The sequence below is a fragment of the Myotis brandtii genome, unplaced genomic scaffold (assembly GCF_000412655.1).
Source record: "Myotis brandtii unplaced genomic scaffold, ASM41265v1 scaffold1012, whole genome shotgun sequence".
Lineage (NCBI taxonomy): Eukaryota > Metazoa > Chordata > Mammalia > Chiroptera > Vespertilionidae > Myotis > Myotis brandtii.
This window is the reverse complement of record NW_005353371.1, coordinates 219,246-230,760: the sequence shown is the minus strand read 5'-3', so window position 1 is coordinate 230,760 and position 11,515 is coordinate 219,246. Positions and strand designations below refer to the sequence as shown.

General features: G+C 47.7%; 1 protein-coding gene across 1 annotated transcript in view; it reads right to left on the bottom strand.

Moving 5' to 3' along the window:
- The window catches only part of LOC102254907 (zinc finger protein 709), a 36,909-nt gene extending 34,783 nt beyond the window's left edge, over positions 1-2,126 (bottom strand). The window contains exon 1 of the mRNA XM_005853220.2: positions 1,986-2,126. Coding sequence (XP_005853282.1) covers positions 1,986-1,988 — 3 coding nt within the window. The 5' untranslated portion in view covers positions 1,989-2,126. The remainder of the gene's footprint in view (positions 1-1,985) is intronic.
- Positions 2,127-11,515: the final 9,389 nt, after the last annotated feature.

Genomic DNA, 11,515 nt, shown 5'->3' with positions numbered 1-11,515 from the left:
ATCATTGTGATGTACAACTTAAATTAATATGATGTTGTATAGCAATTGTATCTTAATGAAAAATAAAATCCCTGCCCTAGCTGGTGGTTTGGCTCAGTGGATAGAGCGTCAGCCTGAGGACTGAAGGGTCCCATGTTCAGTTCCGGCCAAGAGCACATCCCTGGGTTACGGGTTTGATCCCCAGTAGGGGGCACGAAGAAGGCAGCCAATCAATGATTCTCTCTCATCATTGATGTTTCTATCTCGCTCTCCCTCTCTCTTCCTTTCTAAAATCAATAAACTACATTCAAAAAAGAAATAAATAAAAATAAAATCCCTTCTAGAAAAAAGATTTCAGTGGATCTGAAAAACTGCAATCACCTAGTGATGTCATACCCATCAGAATGTCATAGCGAAATGCATTACTCAGATGTTTATGATGATGCTGGTATAAACAAGCTTCCTGTGCTGCCAGTCCTATGAAAGTCCAGCACATACAGTTACACTCACTACATGGAATGCTTGATGATGATAAACTGGTTTATGTATTTGCTATACTATCCTCCTTATCTTTGTGTGCTTTCTACTTCGTGAAAGAAAATTTTGCTGTGAAGCAGTATACTGTTTTATGCGGGCAGCAGCCTTGAAGGTCTTGTGTTGACTGTGCCTTTTGATTGCATCATTGCCTCCTAGGCTTGATGAATCTGTTTTTTGTAAATTTCCTGTCCTAACTCTACACTTTCATAAAGTCTACAGTCGTGCACAGTAACGTCCTAGGCCTTCATATTCACTCACCAATCACTGACTCCTGCAGAGCAGCCTCCAGTCCTGTAGCCCATTCAGGGTCACTGTCCCACACGGATGTACCATTTTCTACCTTGGACACCGCATTTTTACTGCACCTTTTCATAAATGCTTCCTACCATTGCATTACAATTGCCTACAGCATTCAGTACAGTAGCATGTTGTACAGGTTTGGTGCCTAGAACCCACAGGCTACCCCATATGGCATAGGTGTGTAGCAGGCTACACCATGCAGGTTTGTAAGAGAACTGAAAACAACAAAACTGCCTCAAGATGTCCTCCCCAGGTTCAGGGGTGCAGGACTGTATGTAACTGCAGTTTCACCTCTCCCAGGAGTAATATTTTAACCCAGTCACTCTGCAACTTGCTGTTCAACACTAATCTGTCTAAAGACTCCTGCTGTTCCTTCCCCTAAGGAAGGGTGACCCTGCCTGAAGCAATCCCCTCTTTTCTTTAACTAATAACCTCTCAAAGCCACTTCTTTTATGCCTATTGTACAGACCCTCAGATTCTATTTCCTAGATGGGATGCGGCCGGATTCGGGAATGGGGAATCAAACCAGTCAGACCTTCCACTTACTCAGCTGAATTTTGTTTTTAACCGTTTGAAAAGCACCACAAAACAAATAGCTGATAAAGACGCTGTGACTCGGAGAAGGAAGATGGCGTTTAGGATTCGGGGGAGAGACTGGAAATGCAGGCATTTGCTGCAGAGCTAGGCCTGGGGGACAGCGGGTGGACTTGAGAGCCTGCTCCACAAACATCAAAACTCAGGAGAAAACGGGGTCCTTCTGGGGAGAAAGGAGGGACAGGGGGCCCCACAGACCACAGCTCCTCCCGTGCACGAACCGCGGGGACCGAGTCACCATTGTCCCCAATGACCCTCCACGTGGTCACCGCACCGACTGCGGAGCCGCGGGGATGTGGGTGCAGAGCTGCCCAGACGCGCTCCGCAGCCCAAGGCCCTGCCGCGGGGACACACTGGACGCCCGGGTCCCGGCTGGGCCCCACCCTGCGAGCCCGAGGGGCCTGCAGTTTCAGCGGAGCCCCCGGCGCCTCGGGTCCGCAGGCTCCGGACCTGACCGTGGAGAGACGGCCCCGCCACGGCGGCTCCACCGACCTGACCGTGGAGAGACGGTCCCGCCACGGCGGCTCCACCCGCCCCTCCTCCCTGTCTCCGCGCCCGCCCGGCCGCACACTCACCATTTCTAGTTCCTGGGCCTCCCGAGTCCTGCCTGCAGCTCCCACCACCTTACGGATCGCAGATGAGGACAGAACAAGGCAGATGCGATCCCAGTGCAGCTGAAGCAAAGGAACAGCCGAGTTGTGGCAGAGCGTAGCCCCACCCGCCCGCTCCAACCTCTACTCATAAGACACACACTTTACACGACTTCGCCCCCTAGCGCCTGACGTGCACAGGTCTGAGCCCAAAGCTGCCAGATCTCCTGTCCAGGGACCTTTGCACTGAGAGGCAGCGCTGAGAGTCCCCAGGGAACAGTGGTCCTTCCTTGCAAACACACACACTTAAAGGCACCTAATGGAATCTGGCTCCATTTTCTTCTTTGTTGACAACTGGAGTCTGACATGTGCATTTGCAAAAAGGTGCACAGGCTCAGGGACCAGGGATGCCTTAGGGCAGTGGTTCTCAACCTTCCTAATGCCACGACCCTTTAATATAGTTCCTCATGTTGTGGTGACCCCCAATTTCATTGAAAGTGACTTCTGTGCATTTAGAATGGTTAACTTTATTTTTTAATATATTTTATTGATTTTTTACAGAGAGGAAGGTAGAGGGATAGAGAGTTAGAAACATTGATCAGCTGCCTCCGGCACATCCCCCACTGGGGATGTGCCCGAAAGCAAGGTACATGCCCTTGACCGGAATCGAACCTGGGACCCTTCAGTCCGCAGGCCGACGCTCTCTCCACTGAGCCAAACCGGTTAGGGCTAGAATGGTTAACTTTAGAAAATGTTTTTCACGTGAAAAAATGTGTTCCTACTGGTGATTCACTCACGCTCCTCTGAGGCCATGAGCTCCCCTAACTTGCGGTTGTCTTGTGGGCAGTTCCACAGACCTACCTGGAGCAAGGAGATGGGCCAGGCACAGAGGTCACGAGGGTGGGAAGCCCAGGTGTCCAGCAATGGGCAACCAATTATAGGGTGGGACCTTGTCCCCAGGGTGACTTTTCCTCCTCTAGCAGATCACTGGTCCTACAGTTTGGACCCCCTGATCTTCCTCTCTAGAGATAACACCTATGCCTCATTGAATGCCCCAGGCTGCTCAGATAAGCCAGGCCCAGATAAGCAGCAAAATGCCAGGGCTGACATCAGGACCAGCTGCATTGAATAATGACCCCTGTCCTGGTGCCGGCCAATCCATCAGTGGAGGCCACATCCCTGAATGGACACACCTGGAAAGCTACAGAATATTCCATTCAGCTCTTCCCCTGGGACCTCCCCTGAAATCTCCACCCTTAAAACCTTAGGAAGGAGGACCCAGTGCGCTCTCCCTCCCTGGAGCACACCTGTACCTTCCCTTCCCCTCCTTCTCCTCCTGCCCCAGGCAGGTTACCATTAGCTTGTGCTCCCAAGCTCCAAGGGCCCTTCTTTTACCTCCATAACTCCTTTCCTAAGCCCATTTCTTCCCAGAATTACTTCTCCTACCTCTGTAATTTACCCAGTAAATGTTCTCTTACACTTTGGGTCTTGCTCTGAATTCTTTTCTAGCCAAAACCCAAGTACCCAGGCTGCTGAACTCACATTTGGTCTGAGCCCAATCAGAAACCTGGTGCTATTCCTGCTGCCACCACGGTTACACCGTTTAATCCAGCAATAATGAAATTTAACTGAAAATTGGTTCCCATCAATGAAAGAATCATTCAAACCTATAGAGTATTTTTATGAGTTCATGTCAGGAAGCAAAGTGTCAATGAATTGAGATAATGTCCGGAGTATGGCAGTTTGGTGCTTTATTTTATACATTACAATCAAAAGAGAAGACTCAAGTGGGTTACATGAAATCCACTGGTGATAGATTAGGGAGCTGGGAGAAAGTAAAGCAGGGTACCCGGGGGATACGATGAAAAGTAAAATGATAGACATACATATATATTTTACATAGGTGGGTACAAAGTAGGTAATAGTTAATGATTAACATAATAACAATGAGAGGAGATATGGTCTCATTTCTTCTGCATTGGTTGAGCACTGAAAGGTCTGAAATAGGGGGAGTTACCCAGACAATGCCAAGATATGTAATCATATATGGGAAAGACAATGGACAAGCATAGGGAAAGGAAAGATTGAGTTTGTTAGGGGGATTCTAGTCTGGAACATGACTATCTACCATAAACTGCCTCTAGTTAAAACGTTCTCATTTTAGACCATCCCTTGTGGTTATTTTAGCTCTTTGAATTTGCAAGGCCATCACACACAGGCCTTCCCTGAACTTGGCAGGTTAGCATGTGGCCTCTTTTCATCCCCACATCTCAATAATATTCCCCCCGATTGGTGAGTCTGTGATACTAGCATAACATTCATTCTAACCATGATGGAATCACTCCCTACCAGGCATCCTCTCCATAGAGTATGCTCAGCTTCCTGGCTCTGACCATTGCCTCTCTCCAGTCCCTGAGGAAATGCTCACCTTTACTTTTATCCAGAGACAAACAGCCCCACCCAAACAGCTGCAATAACCCATCAAGCTTGGGACACAGAAGAACCTGGAGGCCATCTGACACAGGCAGCCTAGGGCAGAGCCACAGAACCACAGGTGACCTCAATGGAGAGAGGAAAGGAGGGCACACGTTTCACCCAGGACTCAGCTTACCAGGAGGACCACACGGGGAGGAGCAGCATCAGTCACCATACACAGCAGGAAGAAAGGTCTGTGGGTATTCACCATGAAGAACTGAGATGGAGAATATATTTGCATTTCATCACCTTTTTTTCACCTTCCTTTTCACAGCTATCTCAAAAACAATAGTCTCGAGGCATTTTTTCTAGAAATCATTCTGATTTTCTAGTCTGGAATACCTCTGGTTTTTTGTTTTGTTTTTGCTCTCATCTCAACCTCAAATAAATGACCTCCTACTAAGAATGCATGTTCACTGGGGAAGATGCACGTGTTTGGTCTCTTCTCTCACACGGCTGAACTTCAGGAACCTGCTGCTGCAGAAATTACATCCCATCCCTGCCCTTCCACACCCTGCTGGTACTTGCACCTGTGGGAATTGTATAGTTCCAGCTGTGGCCCCATCTGGGTAGAGAATGCTCCACTTCTCACAAGTAACAATTGGGGGAGCTGGTCGCTTTGCTGAGGCCAATTCATGCTGCTCTTCAAGGTGCTGGAATTACTGGGTTGTGTTTAGTAAGAAGAGGTGATTCCTGTGATCTCCATCATGGCAAACACAAGGGCCAGAATAGACTTAGTGTTGCTGCATCCACCTGCACCATGGAAACCATGAGGTCTCAAGACTCACCCTACAAGATGGTCTTTTCAGCCAAAGAGCTCCACTGAAAAGGCACAAGGAGTTCCTTGTATGTATATAGATTTTCCCCATAGCCTTGGCACATGGCTCTAATGGAAAGAATCACACATAGTTCAAGCAGCTGCTCTGTGGGAGGGTCACTGAGAAAATGTGACAGCTGGTCAACCCATGAGCTGGGCAATGAGATTCCTTCCTCCCACCCCTGTCCTTGGGATATATGTTCTGCCCACGGATGGAGAACTAAAGCCATTTAAAGGACACAGCTTTGAGAGACCAATGTGTTGCTGACCCCACCTGAACTGTGTACATGACCCAGTGAAGGCGATTAGGTAAACTTTGAATTATCTGGTGGGCAGGTTGGAGGTCTACTCCTCTTCTGTCCACCCAAGACCACCCTGGTATAGAAAGTCCTTTATTTATTAAAACTGCCACTTAACCCTGACCAGTTAGGCTCAGTGGTTGGAGCGTCGGCCTATGGTCTGAAGGGTCCCAGGTTCGATTCCGGTCAAGGGCATGTGCCTTGGTTGTGGGCACATCCCAAGTGGGGGGTGTGCAGGAGGCAGCTGATCGATGTTTCTCTCTCATCGATGTTTCTCTCTATCCCTCTCACTTCCTCTCTGTAAAAAACAAATAAAATATGTATATATTTTTTTAAACACTGCCACTTAAAACTCAGGAGTGGCCCAGCTGGCATGGCTCAGTGGTTGAGTGTCAACCCATAAATCAGAAGTATAGTATGGGTAATACAACATTTTCCATCATCAATTGTTTATTTTAAGATCAAGTGTCAAAAACTAAAGCTGAGATTGAAAAGTGTGCCTGAGGAAACACTTCTAGCTTGTCCTTGAACAAAGGGGGCTAGTTTCCTTATAGAGAGCAATAGAGTTTATTTCTTTTCGATCTTTTCAGTGTTCATGCAAAAGGACACCATGTAAAGTATACTGTTCTCTCTCCACAGATGTTTTGAAATATGCTTTTCCTCTCTCATTCATTTAAAAACAAATCCTGCTCTAATTATCATGTCCATGATTCTGTGCCACCAGCACACGAGATGGAGAAGAGATCCCTGGAGAGCTGCTGCGACTGACCCTAACCCGGCCATCCCTGCTCTGAAATGGGACCCAATGAACAGCAAGATTAGTCACCTCCAGGCAATCATGCCACAGGATGCCTTGGCAAATAGTTGACCTCATCTGTACATTTTTACAACTTTTAGGCCATTGCCAATGGTCTGGCTGTCTGGCACTAAGAGCAACAACTCCTAATCGAAGATCACCCTTTGGGATAAAGCACTCTGGAATAACTTTACTCATAATTACTCAAAAAGAAGGGAATGTCACACATCTCTGCACGGGGGACAAATGAAACTGCAGGGCTTCATTTCCATCACAGCGGGATAAATTAGTGCAAGTTTCTGAAACACACTGACACTTCAGGTGCACTCAGAAGTAGAGAGAAAAACAGGGGTGAGGGAACCCGAGGTTGTAGTATCAAGACAGCGAGGTGTCCCTGTGCTTCATGGGAGGATGTAATAGGGTTGTTAATATTTCTGTGCACAGACATGGAAATGACACCCACTACACTGTAGGCTGAGAAGACTGCAATACTATTCTGTAAAATTATGCTATACGAAACCCTGTAAAATAAATTATATGTTAATTATATAACTTTTCTAATGATCCAAAATATATGCTAAGATATACTACTGTACTATATATTACCAACATTATAAAAATATACTAAATACACCACATTCTACATCATATATACATACACAGATGCACATAGATACAAACTATCCTATATAATAAAAGGCTAATATGCAAATCTACCAAACAGGGGAACAGCCGGTCTTTATGACATGCACTGATAACCAGGTGGAGACACTCAATGCAGAAGCTGCTCCCTGGTGGTCAGTGTGCTCCCACAGGTGGAGTGCTGCTCAGCCAGAAGCTGGGCTCATGGCTGGTGAGCCCAGCAGCGGTGGCGGGGGCCTCTCCCACCTCCACAGCAGGGAGACATCCCCTGAGGGCTCCCAGATTGCGAGAGGGCGCAGGTCGGGCTGAGGGACACCCCCCGCCTGGGTTCACAAATTTTGTGCACCGGGCCTCTAGTACATAGTAATTTTTCTCTAGATAATCTATAATAAAAGCATAATAAGCTAATTAGACTGGATGGAAAAACGACCTTCCAGACGTAGCCGGGGCTGCAAGGGTCAAGACCCTTGCATGAACTCCGTGCACTGGGCCTCTAGTACATTATAATAGAATACACAGAGACCAGTTTTTTAAAATTTTTTTAAATTCATTTCAGAGAAGAAGGGAGAGGGAGAGAGAGATAGAAACATCAATGATGAGAGAGAATAATTGATCAGCTATCTCTTGTACACCCTCAACTGGGAACTGAGCCCACAATCCAGACATGTGTCCTTGATTAGAATCAAACCTGGGTCCTAGCTGGTTTTGGTCAATGGATAGAGTGTCGGCCTGTGGACTGAAGGGTCCCAGGTTTGATTCCGACCCAGGGCACACGCCTGGGTTGCAGTCTCAATCCCCAGTAGTGGGGTGTGCAGGAGGCAGCCAATCAATGATTCTCTCTCATCATTGATGATTCTATCTCCCTTTCCCTTCCTCTCTAAAATCAATAAAATATACTTCAAAAAAAAAAAAAGAATCGAAACCGGGACCCTTCAGTCCACAGGCAGACACACTAACTACTGAGCCAAACCAACTAGGATCAGAGAACACTTTTTATATACATGCAAAAGCCTTACCAAAATAAGAACAAAATGAACTGAGCAATATATAACATGACCTATACACCATGACCAAGTGAGATTTAACCCAGGCAACAAGGGTTGGTTTTGCATCTGGAAATGAATTAATGTAACATACCGTTAATAGAATAAACCTCAAAGATTACAGGATCATCTCAATTGAGACAAAGCACAGGCCCTTCCTCACTTTGCTTCCCCACTGGAAACTCAGGGAGGATAACAAAGGGTCGCCTGTCCTCACTCAGCTGCCAACTCCTCACCTGCAGGTTCTTGGACAAGGTGTCCCCCACCTCCCTGAGGTCTCCCCTGTGCACTGGTCTCCCTGGGTCAGACCCCCTGAGCCTGTCCTCACCCAGCCTTTCATCTCTGCCTCTCACTGAATGTGCCTTGATGGGGATGGGTGGTAGCCTGGGGACCTTGAACCACAGACAGGTGACCTTGGTGACCCAGGAAAACACGGGAAGCTGTTGTAAGACCATGGGAGGAGTTTGGGCTCATTTCTCACTCTTCCTGCAAGAACAGGGGCGTGGTTCAAACAAGGGGACCAGGAGCCACCTCCTGTGCCTGCTCACTTCAGGGAAGGCAAAATACTTGGCATTCTCAGCCCCTTATTAGGTGTGGTGCTGCACTGCATTCTGCAAGCCACGTGAGGCAAGGGGGGGATCCCACAGGGATGCTGATTTCCTGGCTGGGATGTTATTTCCCACAGTCCATGGGGCTGATATTCTGCAGGGGGAGTCCTGTTCCGGAGGAGTAGGCACCAGACTTGGTGGGTGGGCTCCACACTCACTCTAGAGGCAGCTCTGAGGAGAGGGGGGTCGGGTGTGGTCAGCCTTTTCGCTTCTCAAACCACAGGGTTGATGGCCTGCAGGATCAGGGAAGGTGCTCTAGGGATGGCCCGGCTCCTGAGGGACTCCTAGAGCTAGGACAGGCAGGGCATCTCCTTTTCACATTGTTGGGGGGTTTGAGATTCCTGTGCAACGTGCTTCTTGGTACAGGAGTGATGGTCACACAACAGTGGGGATCACTGTGTTTGAGGGGCCTGCTCCTCGTGACATGTGCTCTGGGTTCTATCACTGTTTCACCACAGTCACCTGAGGTGGCAACAGAAAATTTCCAGAGTTGGACCGATGTTGCCTTTAAACATGTTTCCCAGAGAGCAGGCAGAGTTGGCTTGAGAAACTTAGTAACTATGGGAAACTTAATAACTGGAAACAGGCTCAAGATCTGCTGATGCCCAGGATTAGATTAGGACAGTGGTCAGAAACTGCAGCTTGCGAGCCACATGCGGCTCTTTGGCCCCTTGAGTGTGGCTCTTCCACAAAATACATGTGGGTGCGCATGTACAGTGCGATTGAAATTTCGTGGCCCATGCTCAGAAGTCGGTATTTTGTGGAAGAGCCACACTCAAGGGGCCAAATAGCCCCATGTGGCTCCCGAGCCGCAATTTGCCGACCATAGAATTAGGACGTTCCCAGGCTGACCTCACTTGTGCTGACCAGTTAGATTTCCCATTTCAGATCATAGCATTTCCTGAATAGCACTCCAGAACCCTGGCATCACCTCAAAGGTGGCTGCCAAGAGTCCTATCACTGTCTCAGCAGTTGTGTGAATGAGGGCACAGGTTGCCCCAGAGGGTGTTTCCTGAAATTGTATCCTGTTGTGTCCTCCCCCAGACCTCTGTTCTTTATAAGAACCCCAAGGTGGGGGAAGGAAGTGTTGCACAATTAGCGCTCTAAGTTTTGGACTGTTTAACGTTCTCCCAGCAGAAAACACTTTTGTTTGTATGTATGTATTTATAGATATACTAGTGGCCTGGTGTACAAAATTTGTGCAGGGAGGTGGGTTCCCTCAGCCCAGACTAGTGGCCCGGTATATGAAATTCGTGCACTTGGGGGTGGGGGTATTCCCCTCTGCCCACCCTTCACCCTCTCACAATCTGGGACCGCTGGCTCCTAATCACTCAGCTGCCTGTTTGCATGATTGGCTGTAACTGCCTCTGCCTGCCTGCCTGATTTCCCCTAACCACACTGTCAGCCTGCCTGATCACCCTTAACCTCTCTGCCTGCCTGCCTGACCGCCCCTAATTGCTCTCTCCTGCCAGCCTGGTTGCCCCCAAGTGGCCTCCCCTGGGAGCCTGATCTCATGCCCACCTGCCCTCCCCTGCCAGCCTGATCACCCCTAACTGACTCTGTCTCGGCCCCCACCACCATGGCTTTGTCTGGAAGGAAGTCGGATGTCCAGAAGATGGTCGGTTGACCCATTGTAATTAGAATATTACCCGTTTATTAGTATAGATAGATTATATAGGATAGGAATGCTTAAGTGGGGGATGGGGGGCCCTTTTTCAGCCAGAGGAGATGCTCTTGGCAGACAAAAACACATAATCCCTATATCTGGACTGATAGCCAGCCATATGCACTATACTGTCAAACCGGTCATTGAAAAACTGAAATGATTTCTTACACCTTACACCAAACAGCTGTTCCCTTTGAAACCCCTCCTCAGCCCCCACCTTAGGTCTGCCTTCCCAGTTGGCCCAGATTAGGTTATGATTGGTCAGTCTCTATACCAGTCAGCATCAAAAGCTCTGCTTCCTAGGGAGCCATTGCCTCCTTGCAGTTCACCCAGATTTGATCGATTGATCGGTTTCTATGCCAGTAAACGTCAAAAGCTCTGCCTCCTAGGCAGCCATTGGTTCCTCACAGTTCACCCAGATTTGGTTCCGATTGATGGGTTTCTATGCCAGTCAGCGTCAAAAGCTCTGTCTAGGAGGCATGAGGGTTAATTTCAATATTATATAGGATACTTTTTGATTTCAGAGAGGATGGGAGAGGGACAGATAGAAACATCAATGATAAGAATCACTGATTAACTGCCCTATGGGGATTGAGACTACTGCAGGCATGTGCCCTTCACCAAAATCAAACCCGGGACCCCTCAGTCGCTGGTCAATGTTCTCACCACTGAGCCAAACCAGCTAGGACCACTGTTGGTATTTTATATTGTTCTTAATATTTGAAAACAGTTTTAGAGTAGTTATGTGTTTTCAGAATGCAGTTACACCACCACCAAGACAGAAAACTCTCCATTAACCCAAAGGAACACAATTATGGTGGCTGTTTATACAGGATTTGTTCGAGATTCCTCTAAACCAGTGGTTCTCAACAATCCTAATGCCACGAGCCTTAATACAGTTCCTCATGTTGTGGTGACCCCCAATTTCATTGTTACAAATTGAACATAAGTAAAGCATAGTGGTTAATCACAAAAACAGTATGTAAGTATATGTGTTTTCCGATAGTTAGGCGACCCCTGTGAAAGGGTCATTTGACCCCCAAAGGGGTCGTGACCCACAGGTTGAGAACTGCCCCTCTAAACCTTGACCTATTCTTTTCTTATTGAAATTTTTTTTGATTTAAGAGAAGAAGGGAAATGCAGATATAGAAACCTCAATGATGACAATC